Below are 13172 nucleotides of genomic sequence, written 5' to 3' on the forward strand. Positions count from 1 at the left end.
AATACATTTTAATATACAATATATATTTCCTATTTTTTAATATACTAGTATTGGATCGAAGTTCTGTATGACTACCAAACTTTGAAACTGCCTTAAAAATCCAGTTTCCCTTCTTTCATTCCGTTTCTCACGTACGTAGTTGTTGTTTTCTCGGTTATTGCTAAGTTTTAAATAAAGACAGATAACTCTACTTGCATATATGTTAGCTTTGTCAGATTCCGAAAGGTACCATATGGAATTGACTGCAAACTGTTCCCTGAAAGATCTCTGAAAAGAAAACACAGCGTTTTAACATAAATAAATCTAAAGAACAAATCCTTCAGACATGGTTATGTGCAAATGACTATTTAAAAAAATAATAATAACTCGGAAGAAATATTCGTCCATTCGTCGCTATCTGAGCTGTGTTGTACCGATTCAAAGTGGCTCTGTGATTAGATAATGTAACGAACGCTATGTATAAGTTTTGTTTGCGTGATTCACGTCATTATAATATCGATTAATACCTCTTTGTTTTCGACTACATACCTCTATAGCCACAAACAGAAAGGGTTAGTTCATTTTCTCGATCCACAAGACACGCGTTAGTCGCACAACATTAGAACGAAAGATAGACTGATCGAAGGATCGTTGTAAAACCGAATGTAAGAGCGGGGAAAGAGGTATGTGATCTATTTTGTAATTGTAATATCTTATGTAAAATTAATAAGGAAATTTGTCCAAAAAAATGTAAAATGAAGAATTTTGTCCAAAAATACGATTTTTGGCCGATCCTGCTTGAAATTATGACTTTGCCATAGCAACTTAAGTAGACACATAAGTGACATTTTAAAAGAAAAAGAGACGAACGAACAGCTATGAATGTTTAAGTAAATCTCCATAAAGTTAAACTCCATATTCAAAATTACGAAAAAACCTCAAGGGTTGACATCAACCTCTCCTCCTTCCTTGAACTTCTAAGGGTTAATCACGAATTTTCTTTGAGATTTTTCGATTTCCTACGCAAAAAAACAAAAAACAAAACAGAAGGTAGTCAAGTTGATTGCAGTTAAAGTAACTAACTTACATTAAACTAAGTAACGTCAGATTCCTAAAGGTGTCTTCTTGGATCGAGCTCAAATTGTTTCCAGAAAGATTTCTGAAAGAAAACCATGGCAACACCATAAGAGTTTAGACCGTTTTCGGCTCTTAATGGTAAATAATATAGCAAAAAGGGTAGCATAAAAATACATACACTACATAATTAATAGAATAAAATACATTGTATATGCCATATTCTGCATATATTTACCCAGATAGGAAGTTAGTATTTGGTTTTAGGTAGTTTTAAGATACCCGGCGGCCGGGAAGCCAAACGCACGTGCAACCTGTGTCACGCAACGAAAATGCGATGTTTAATATCATCAAAATAATTTATTGCAATGGTATGTTGATAAGATTGTCGGTTATCTAGTGTTTGTGGCAATCGTTCCTCTCAGTGTAGACCTAGTAACGATCCCCTTTGCTAGCGAGGATCGTTACTTTACAGGTATAAGGTCAAGAAAATACGCATTATATAAGAGCGTCATGAAGCTAAAAAACAGTTGAAGAAAAAAGGAAATCGAATAGTTAATCCCCTATTCAACGGTTTTGAAAATATATACTAGGACATTTTACTGATTCCTTGTATTTTTACTTGCCCCTGTAAGGCTCGGAAAAAAACCACGAAACTGTAGAGTATATTTTAATATGTTGTACTTACATCGTGGCCGTGTTGGATGGTAAATCACGTGGTACTTGCTTAATTCCTTTACATGTAACAATCATCCTATGGCCAAAAGGTGTGCAGGAACAGTTCCCTGGGTGAACATCTTCCAAACAACACAAACCAGACGCAGCCAACCACGAAACTAATATGAACTGCGTCAGACCAACATACAACAAACGCTGGGCTGAAGATGCTTTCTCCATCTGCAGAGGAAAAGCTTCAATCCGTATAGTAGTCTATTTTGTTAATTTAACTGTTAATATTTTTGGAGAGAGACGAGTAGATAGTTTTCTGGGCACCTAAGAAAAGCCAATTTAGTGGTGGAGGAAAATAAATAAATAAATAAATAAATAAATTATAATATAAATTATGATATGATGTGATGTGATATAAGGAGATGTGATGAGATGTGAGTTATAAAAATATAAAACAAGATTCTCAAATGTAAATGTAAAACGGCGACCATGCTTAATCAAGCAAATATTGACTGATTCGCCGAAATTTCTCTTTACATCGCTTCAAGACGAAGTGCAAGGTGTACGTTATTTCAAAACTATTCGTATTTTAGTGACAAACGAACGCGCCCTTCAATTCTAATATACTCAGACTTGGAACCGCTCTTCACAATGATCACAGTCTTGCGTTTGGCGGACGGTTTTTACGGCAAAGGATTCGGATGTCAGCCGCTTACATCTTCAGTACGCTTATATCGGTCTCTCAAGAAAAAAAATAGGTTTTATTTAATGCTCTGCGCGATGAGTGAGGGGCTGGAGAAATAGTTGCGCAAGTGACATAATCCGACATTTACGTTATCCACAGCTATCTTTAAAATTAGCACAGTGGTAATTTCCCCATCAATGATGTTATCTATACAAGTTATGAGACGTTCTTGGTTGCATTGCAAATTTTTAGTTTGCTGCAGATTTCTTTAATGACATAGGACGAGAAATTTATTCCACACACACAAAATAGAAAATAAATATTCAGAAAATTACTGTCAGATCGAGAGACTAAACTGCAAAATATCCTCAACTGAAGCTGTTCCGACTAGCCACCGAATAATGGCGACGTCGACACATCTCGTGAATGATGTTATGACCTTTATTTTAAAATTATCGCTTCATATCGACAAGGCAATATTTGCCACGCTAAATAAAGAGTAAAATATTAATGAAATTATCAGAAGGTCAATGATTTGCTGATAACTTTTGGCGAGTGAACATCAAATGTTGCGTGAATTAAAGTCTGGCCGAGGGATTACGGGTCTGGCGGTCACCAATAAAATGAGAATAAATCCACAAACGAGCTAAGAACCGCGCTGGGTCCATAACCGTGCGGTTAATAAAGTGTACCCCATTTTATGAAAACTAAATAAATAATATACATACAAAAATTTCTGCATGCTCATTGGCTGAGAGCACGTCAGTCAAGCCTGGTTTTCACTAGCGACGCAAGCACAAGCCACGCAAAAAGGAAAAATTTTGATCATTGTTCTTGCGCTTGCCGCAAGCACAAGCACAAGCATAAAACTTGCTTTAGTCCAAGCCGTTTTCACGGTGAAATAAGCTAGAGCTGTTATTCTTGCGATTGTGCTTGCGCTTGTGATTGCGTCGCTAGAGAAGACCACGGCTTAAGGTCGCGGGGGACACCTCTGGCTAATCATTATGGCTAATCATTACGGCTTATCATTATTTAAAGCGTATGCTCGAAGTGCAACGACTGTCATCGGCAACTTAACGAGCGAGTATTTAATAAGGATATGAGCGCGCGTGTGATTTGATGTGTTCGCGTGTGGAATTGTTTGTGAACAAAATGTTTACTCAAAAGTAAATTAGGGTTAAAATTGACCAAGAAGGAACACGGTACAAATAAAGACTTAAGTATGCGCAAATGGGAGCTAACTATGCCTCGGTCAAATAACTTCAGAAATATTGCAACGATATAAATCCTTAATCGATAAACCACCATCTTATTTTCATAGTTATATTAGTAGGAATAAAAGTTGATTTCTTTGATTCTCATTTTACAAGTAATATGTACGAAACATCTTGATGAGGTCGAGATTTTGAACAGCGCTGAATTGTGATCGGTTCGTCTTATTCAATTTGCTAGAGTAATTATTCTACTCAGGCATCAGGCATTTATTGTTTTTGGATTGTAGCGTGCAAGTAGATTTTGTTTGGCCTTGTACCGGTCTTCCTTACAATGTCTAACATAGGACTTTGTAAAAATAATAACGTGAACGCTATGCTTACCTTAACTTGGAAGGACAAAAGACTGGGAAGAAAGATCAGTTGTTATTCAATCATGAATTTAAAAAACAGGAAGTCTTATTTTTTCCCTAACTGATATTGTGACAATGCCAGGGCAATAAGGTGTATTGGATTTTAACACAACTTCGTGAGCGCAATATCAAAGGAAATGCTGTCACCGTAAACCTTGTTTAATATTCAACAGTCACAAAAAAGAGTTGTTGCTGCGTAGCACTCAAAATAGTTATCAATATTAAAGTGTTCAATTATGTTATTGGAGTGATTTAAATGCTGTATCAAAACAGACGTTTCGGGGAAACCCCGCTTCATCAACGTAATATTCACTCCAGAAACACTATTGAACGCTTATTTGATATTTAGTGCTTGATTCATTCCTTTACGTTCTTACTACTAGAATTGTAAGTGTATTTATAGCGCAAGTGAAAGCATGCAGAAATATCGATGTGGCACTCTATTTGTCTGACGTCATGTCATGAATTGACTACTTTCGGTTTCGATATATAAAAAATATAAATGGTTTAAGGAAGCCAGGGAAGACTTAGACGCTCCATTCTTGACTTAGATCTATCGACTACCTAAACTTCTGCGTTCAAACAAGGTAAGCTATTCTCTTTATCGTGTCTGGCTTTTGAAGACGTTGACCTTCATGCTTTTACTCATGCATATCACTGAAACCGTGACTTGTTTTGAAGAATATGTTTTTATTTCAAAAGATCTATCCACTGCATAAACTTCTGCTTATCCACTGTTAATACTCCTGGTATCAAACAAGGACGTCAGCTTTCTTTTCTTTATCGTGTCTGTCTTGTCGAAGACGTTAACCTTAATCCTTTTACTCGTGCATATCGTGACTTGTTTGAAGAATATGTTTTGTTTTCTAAAGAGAAAATTCACTTGGAAAGTACAAGTTTTGGCTTACTTTTGCTTTTGCTAATAAAATGTGTAGCTCCTCTTGCTTCGCCGTCTGACTTAATGTGCTTCACGCTGAAACGTTACTAAGAAGGCTCTACATAGATAAGCGTCGTCATATATTACTGTCTTACAAACATTTATATTTCCATGCGTAATATAAAATCGTCGTCCAGCATGCTGTTTCGTCTTATTAGGCAGTAGGCAGTTTAAGATACGCTACGGCGAGGTGCCACTACGGCTACCGTAATCGAAAAGGTCTGGGGAGAGTATGTCTCGGCAGTCCGCCAAATTTAGTGTAAAAGCAAGACGAAATACAAAGAAACATAGGCTAAGGAGTTGAAAATCTCTTTTATTTAGCTTTCCACAGCCGAATGGCTTCGCTCAAAAAATATATAGTTGTTGTTTGCTTTGCTAGGACTAACAGAATAGTTCTGAGCGAGAGATTCTTTATACAGCAGCAATACACAACAACAGAACAACAATTACAATCGATGAAATGTTTAATTTTAAAAATACGAATATCGCAAAGAATACCGAGTTATGGACTGAAATATACCAGTACTCACCGGAGCAAAGTGGTAGCGGATACTTATACAGCTATAGTACATCTCCACTAAACTGTGAAGGCAAAAAAATCGCACGCTCAACACGAGTACTTTTCTTGTCCATACCGACACTTGCACCGAACGAATTCGTCAAATTCAGGATAAGACTTTTTAAGCTTATGAGCGACAAACGCGACAATTATTCGACTACAATTAAATTCAAAGGATACAGTATTCATTGGAACTCTTAAAATGCTGAGAAACTCGTCGAAAAAGGACAGAGAAGGGAATAAAATCCGACGTACTACCACTACGGCAAAACCTCCCGACTCGCGAAGTCAGATTTCACTCTACGGCTGGACGTGACTGACTGACATGCGCAGTATCTTATATTTGGAGAAAATTACTTCCGGCAGCCGTAGTAGCGCCTCGCCGTAGCGTATCTTAAACTGCTTCTCCTGTGGAATTCGTTGCCACCGGATACAAGGCTTTGTGACTCACTATCTACCTTACAGAAACTACTGAAAACGTATCTGTTAAAGAAGGCATTTTGCCGTCCTCGGAGACCCAGGAGCAGTTAGTGGGCGAAACGAAGGAATAAACCGGGCATAAATCGTAGCGACGAAAGTTTTCAGGAACGGCACGATAAGCATGTAGCGATAGTGTAAACGTTTTTCAGTCTTTATTTAGTTTGATATTTTGCCTTGTGGTTGATCAATAATGTGTCTTGTTATTATTAGCATCCTAATTGCAAAACATGGCATTGAACGCTCAGCGCCTGATTATTATCCACCTCTCAGTCTGTGTGATGCTGTCCATTGGAATAACAGTCAAATATGCGAAATACTGCGGTAAGAATAATTAACAATTATTCGCCGAAGGCGAAGTGAATCACGGCGAATATTCCCCGAGACGAAGTTTTAGTCTAATTTTCAGAGGTGAATATCAAGAACTATAAAATAAAGAACTAAAATACGGAACCAAAAAAACACAAGTGTTCGCTTGAATACTTGTTAACAAGTTTAATTCATCGATTGTAAATCATAATTTACAATTTAGTTTAAGCAGTAAAACGAAACAAAACAACCACTACGAAAAAGACAGATATCTAGTACCTTTGTTTAATCGTTGGCGACTTCTTAGCAATTGCGTGAATCCTCTTGAAATAAGTCGAGTAGCTCTGATCTGAAGAGAACTGAGTAATTTTTGGTCAGTTGATCTGCCACTAAGCGTGGCCAAGTGCGATCTCCAAAACCATCGTCCTTAGCACCAATTCTAATGCCTTGAGAACCATCTCTTGAAAATATTTTCTGTTCAAATGCTTTGGTAGCCAATTTTTAAAATTCCAACTGTTTTGAATACCCCGAAGTTGACGTGATTTCTTTCAAATGAACGAAAATTTCATTCATCAAATGCCGCCATGTTTACTTGCCTGGATAGCAAACTTGACGTGGCTTAGTAACCAAGCCCTGAAATGTTATATTCACCTCCAAGCGAGGTGAATATAACGTCATAAACCAGAGCTTCTAGACCAATCAGAATGTCGCATTCTCATATTCACCTCTTGAAATTAGACTAATATATTCTTATTCTTTATTTTAGTAAATACTCTACTTGACGAGGGTAGCACTAAAATAGTATTAAAATACTAACCAGCCAGTGGCCCTCCTTACATTAAATACAATTCACTATAAAAAAAAGTCACAATAGATTAAGAATGTTCTGCTTTTTTTTTCAGGACCGCCAGACGAAGACTTTAAGTACAAAGTTATTCCATGGCCCGTGCTGATGCCCGGTCAATCTGTAAATGCTACGGTCACGATAACTCCTGGTAGGTCTGGACCGTTATTTGTAATGGCACGCAACGCTTCTTTCTCCTTTTCGGGTTGGGACCGTGGAGATGAGACAGTTACGCAACAACAACTCCAACGGTATTTAGTGTCAATCTCTAAACGCTAAATTTACACCACGTACTGGACATCTGTCTCTCAAAGAACAACTTAACCGGGTATAAATCCCATTTCACAGTATATCAGTTTGCCCATGTCACTATCCCAATCCTATTTTTTGTTTGTGGGTCTCGATCCCAGTGACCCATATCCCATTTCCCTATTAGAAAATAGGCAGATCCCAGTTCCCTTTTACCCCTTTAAGACCGCCACGTCTCCAGTACGTACAATTTACAGGGTCCGTTTCATTTTGTATCATTCCACTATTCTTCTCCCCTTTTTGCACCTGCCGCACAGGCTATAAAAAAAAAAAAAACAAACAAAAGGGCTTTTTATTCCTAAAAGAAGTTCCTCCTTATAATCTTCTAGACCAGGAAAAAGGGGGAAAATGGGACTTTGTCGTACTCGGCTAGAATGACGCCCTAGTGGCACTAGTTGCAAAAATATTCGTTTATTTGTAAACGTACTTTTTTCCCGAAGCACTACCATCTGTAATTGACAAAAATTATAAAGGGGCATATTCAGAGGCTCATACATCCAAAAAAAGTTGGCCATTTCAAAACTAATCGTTCCTGGTTTTTGTATTTTTCAGCTAATTAGATCGCGATTAGATTGTAAAGCAAATATATGACAAAATGTTACAAATCATGACTGAAAGGAGACCTAAATTTAGCATATTTTTAAAGATTCACAAGGCTTTTTGGTTCACGGCTTTGCCAAAAGGACTTATTTACTTTAAAGGACCTAATTTCTTCTTTAAATCAGAAATTTTCGGGCGAGCAAAATCGTGAGCGCTGACGCGGCCAGTTTTTCGTTATTTACAAACGTTTTCCAGTAATATCGGTCCGAGACAGGTATATCTTAAAATTGTTTTGAAGTTATTAATCCGCTTATTGAGTTTATGAATTGGAGGTCATCCAACCAGTCTAGCGTAACGTTAATGCATTACATTCCATTAGCTTTAAAATTATTTGGTTGACCAGTAACTGTAATTAATTTATATATTGTATCTTCAGTTTTTGTAACTTACAGCACAAATAAACCTTGACGAATTCCAGTAAAATTTGCAAATGCATGAAATATGTTTATTGCAGACAATACCCTCCCGAATATTGGTATTTTTAGCATTAACTTGGATATCGTTCAGAACAAACCGAGTCAAGGTTTTGCAACTTATTAAATTTCCACGTTCCTACCTACTGTTCAGCAGAAAAAACAAAACAAAACAATGAAAAACAACTACCCAGTTTCCACAGGCAGCCTAAAAAAAGACAAGCATTTGCCAAAAATGTAAAGAGAGATTGGGTATCTTGGATTACTGGCTGCCTTAAATAAAAAACAAACAAACAAACAAACCAAAAAAACAAACAAAATTAAATTAGGTCGACACAAACAAATAAAGTCAGGTACTTTTAAAAGGTAATGTTACTTGATTCTGGCTTTAATTTGTTTGTTTTTTTGTTTCGTTTTTTTGTAATTTTAAAGAAAGGCAAAACCATAAAAAAAGATATACAAATTAGCAGGATTGATGTGATAAAGCAGATAGTATAAATTCACTGTATTTTTTGATAATAGATGTAGACGTTTTCTCGTCAACATATCAGTACGAACTGATCTACAACGGGGTACCTATATTTAGGGGAACAAAGGATTTGCCTTGCAGACACCTACCACAAATTTGCAATTTGGCAGCAGGAGGTGAGTACAGTCAAAATCTGTCGGAAGGTTGTGTGTGTGTGGGTGCGTGAGTGTGGAGGGGTGAATTGCTGAGTAATACTGACAGTAAAAACGGTCGAAACTTCAAAATGAACAAAAGATACTAAACGAAACCAGACTGACTGCTGATTTTTAATATAATTGTAACGAAAGCCAATAATGTTCCGACGCACCCCCCCTACATGAGTTGAGTTGTCACAAGGGTGTAATAAACATGGCCGATAGTTGTGACTGTTTCACCGAATAAAATGGCTTCTATACATTATAGTACCGTATTAAAAAACTGCAAAACAGACGTTGCATACAGGGCAGTGGCACGTCACACGTATGCTGCCAGGTCACTTAGGTTGCACAATTTTCCTCTACTTAAAGATTTTAAAAATGTGGCTTTCTTTTTTTTGTAGAAACGTATCACTTGTCATACAGCGACCCCCGTTTGAGACCTTTTCAGTCTGTTCTGCCTAAGGTACAGTTAAATCAATGCCATAAATAGCAGAGAGAGAACAATAGGATTTTTGTGGGTCAGTAATTATATATCGAATATTGCAGCCATGAACCAAAACATCAGTTTGGAAGCGACTGAAATCGTCGATGTGATATGCAGAAAGAGGAAAATAGGGTTTCAGGAAGGTTAATAATTATAATAGATAATTACTTCGGCTAACAGCACTATTGGATATATTGCAGGCGCTTCTGCCTGCGACCTCAGCTGCCTGCAATATATCCAATAATTATGTGAGCCTTAGTGATTATATTTTATATAAATACATAGAAAAGAAGGTGAGCGGCAACTGAAATTTCTGTTCGAGGTTTTCTTATAAAGCAAACTTTAACTTAGTTCTATTCCACGGATGACAAATTGATATTTAGCCACGTCAAATAACTTCTAGAAAGCTTGTCATTGCAAAGCTTTTCTTAGTGACATAAAACAAGTAAGATCACGTATGGTCTCCTCCGTTAACGTTTAAATTAATCCTAACGTTTAATTTTTTTTCTAAATATATACCCATCAGGGATCCTACTTTGGCAAGTTGAAACTCTTCAATCAAGAACAGTTTATGTGGTTCTGTATCGAAGGAGAATTTCGTTTACCTTGAAACAACGAAAACACCACTACAACAATGACTACTACCATCACCACCACCGCCAACGCCACAACCAGCCTAACCACCACAATTCTATTGTTTTCGCCTTCCAGCGCCACAACCGCAACCGCTATCACCGCCGCCACCGCCACCACCAAAACCAACCACGATAACAACAATAAACCAAGAATATTTTGAGATCGTTTATTTACTCCTAAATACTGAATTGTAGTCGTCTTTGTCATAATTGGTCCTCATATAAATTATATCCCAACTAAATATAAAAAATGGTCCAGGATTTGTAAGCGGTAAAGCGTTTGTAGTAAATAATAAAGACGGTAAAGAGTTTGTTGTTAAATAAAATTGAAAGTTGAGGAATATTAAGATATCGTCTTGTTCTAAGAACCTGCCCAACTCTTTTTTTAGTGTATTTTTATAATTTTAAGCATAGCGTAGAATGCCTATTGTTCTCGGGACATTTACCTACAGTTGAAGAAAGTGTATAGGTCTGTCATGACGCTTGTTAATTTTCATAGACGCTAAGAAAGAGCTGTTTTCATTGGTTGCTATGAATGCGCGGCAATACTCGTTAGATCATGCTAGGGCGGTAAACTAAACAATGAACTCAGCGCCTATTGTTTCTTTCTTTGTTTCAATAAAACTCACCGCACCAGTGCTTCTTCGTTTGCTTCGCGAACGTCAAGTCAAACATTCACGCATAACTCATTTTCGTTAAATGGTTTTGCATTTGCTTTTTCATTTTGCTGTTTGGGAAGTTTTGTTTTTGGTGATAGAGTTACCGTTGGATAGTTGTGTAGATAGTTACCATTTGGAAGGCGAGGTGGCCTAATGGTTAATGCGCTGCACTCCCGGATTGAGCGGTCCGAATTAAAGCCCTGGCCGAGGCACTGCGTTGTGTTCTTGGGCAAAACACTCTCATACTGCCTCTCTCCACCCAAGTGTTTAAATGGGTAACGTTTATGCTGTGAGTAACCCTGCAATAGACTAACATCCCTTCCAGGGGGAGTGGAAACACTGCAAGTCGCTTCATGCTATGGAAACCGGGATAAGCTCTGACCTAATGGGATACAAGCCTCGAACGCAGACTTTACCTGCTTTTTGCATTCCCAAATTCAATTTAATAGTGTTAAAAATGTCTTTCGATAAAGACTATATTTTGATAGCAGCCTTAACAATATTGTTAAAGTACATCCACAGTAGAAGAAGAGTCATAACTCGAAATAAAACGTAGAATACAAAACTACATGGCTAGAGCGGGGAGAACAGGAATTGCTTACAAACGAAAAGGGCCAGACATGAACAGGATAAAGGCGAACACGTGGAGAACTAACTTATACCGTGTACGAAAAGAAGAAAAGAAAGAACAAACTTAAAGATTTTCTGCGAGGCACGAAAATTTTCTGCCGCAGGAGGGGCTTCTGCACGAGGCACAGCAGGAAAAATATCGTATGCAACAGGATTCTCTGGGGAGTGGGGAGTGTTCTTGCTCAGTCATAACGTCGGAGAGAGATAACAGCAGACGTGTTCCGTGGCAATTTTAGTTAAAGTGGCAAGTGTGTTTGAATAAGACCGCTGAGAATTGTGGTGACATTTTGAGACAGATGTTTGATAATGATATTTTCATTGCAATACAGTAAACATAGTGTAGATTACGTAGTGCAAATCCGAAAAGCATCGTATACAACTATCTTAGTTGAAGTTCAATTCACCCGAAAAAATCTTAAAATCATTATCACTCTGTTGCTAATATAAGTGAACATATTATCCGTTGCTAAGTGCCCTAACGACTTTCTATTTAGTACAATATTTGGATATTTTTACAGAAATTTGAGTTATTGTTCCAATTATAAACTTCATATTAGCATTTACCGTATTTTTTCGTTTAAGCGCCCTGGGCGCTTATTAAATGTTTGGACCTTTAGAGTGGGCGCTTATTCGAGTTCGAGGTGGGCGCTAATTCGAGGCTGGGCGCTTATTAAATTTTCACCATTCTTAGCAAGTAGTACGCTTATTTTGCAGGGAAAAAGTAAATAACAACAGAACGTGAAGATGTCCAAAAGCCGAATTTTTACTGATCCTTGAAAGTTTCTGTAAATTATTGAGAAAGCTTGGTCTTCGGGTAGTCTTTTGGTGGTACTAAGTCAATTTCACACCTCTCATTTTACTCCTCTCGTGTATGTCAATTTTTAGGGGGTGGGGGTGGGCGCTTATTCGAGGCTGGGCGCTTATTTACTTTTCCTACCTACAGGGTGGGCGCTTATTCGAGGTGGGCGCTTAATCGAATAAATACGGTAGGTAACGTTCTAAACCACCATTCCTATTCAGCTACTAGCGGCCTCAGTCCCAACATTCCAAAATGGTTTTATGGTATCAAAAAAATGTCGAAAGACAAACATAATAAAGTTAAACGGAAGTTCGTACTACTTAAAAAAAAAAATACAGCAAAACGAAAAACGGAAAGAGGGCAACAGCACAGAACATGAATGCGTGATGATATTTGCCGAGTTTGAATAAATTGTTTTTGTACGAGATTTGCGCATGTTATTTTCTCGCAATTGTTTCATGAATATTATTAAAAAGTAATCACATGATTTTTCTGGGGCAATTTGGGATAAATAAGCACTCGTAAATTTTTCGAAGACTACAAATTGCACTCGCCCTACGGGCTTGTGCAATTTTGTTAGCCTTTGAAAAATTTACTCGTGCTTATTTATCCCAAATTGCACTCGAAATCATGTGATTACCTATACAAACACCACATTGATATTGACACCATGAAACTTTCCGGATAAATTTTCGCTGCTTTAAAGACAAAACTTAGAAAACCTAAATCTTTTTTTCACTACTAATCGAACTCTCCCACTGGCGTGGTCCCATGTTGTTATTGTTTTGGCAAGTTCACAAAGAAAGGAGCTGCTCATGCG

General features: G+C 37.4%; 4 protein-coding genes across 4 annotated transcripts in view; 1 reads left to right on the top strand and 3 right to left on the bottom strand.

The window, feature by feature from the left end:
* The window catches only part of LOC144646519 (uncharacterized), a 72816-nt gene extending 68730 nt beyond the window's left edge, over nucleotides 1–4086 (bottom strand). The window contains exon 1 of the mRNA XM_078506498.1: nucleotides 4003–4086. The gene's annotated coding sequence lies outside the window, so the exon portion shown is untranslated. The remainder of the gene's footprint in view (nucleotides 1–4002) is intronic.
* Nucleotides 1–13172, bottom strand: part of LOC144643978 (immunoglobulin superfamily containing leucine-rich repeat protein-like) — a 48719-nt gene that overhangs the window by 476 nt on the left and 35071 nt on the right. The window lies entirely within an intron of this gene.
* On the bottom strand, nucleotides 5–6671 carry LOC144643992 (leucine-rich repeat-containing protein 4-like). Its single transcript, XM_078503392.1, has 4 exons — nucleotides 6593–6671; nucleotides 1742–1950; nucleotides 1067–1138; nucleotides 5–267 (listed from the first exon to the last, which is right to left on the bottom strand). The coding sequence occupies exons 2-4, from the start codon at nucleotides 1948–1950 to the stop codon at nucleotides 168–170; spliced, it is 381 nt and encodes a 126-aa protein (XP_078359518.1). The 5' UTR covers nucleotides 6593–6671; the 3' UTR covers nucleotides 5–167.
* On the top strand, nucleotides 4549–10605 carry LOC144643931 (uncharacterized). The gene is made up of 6 exons (XM_078503332.1): nucleotides 4549–4618; nucleotides 6218–6328; nucleotides 7216–7308; nucleotides 9002–9124; nucleotides 9547–9608; nucleotides 10156–10605. The coding sequence occupies exons 2-6, from the start codon at nucleotides 6235–6237 to the stop codon at nucleotides 10237–10239; spliced, it is 456 nt and encodes a 151-aa protein (XP_078359458.1). The 5' UTR covers nucleotides 4549–4618; nucleotides 6218–6234; the 3' UTR covers nucleotides 10240–10605.

The sequence above is a fragment of the Oculina patagonica genome, chromosome 1 (assembly GCF_052425735.1).
Source record: "Oculina patagonica isolate OP01 chromosome 1, crgOcupat, whole genome shotgun sequence".
Classification (NCBI taxonomy): Eukaryota; Metazoa; Cnidaria; class Anthozoa; order Scleractinia; family Oculinidae; genus Oculina; species Oculina patagonica.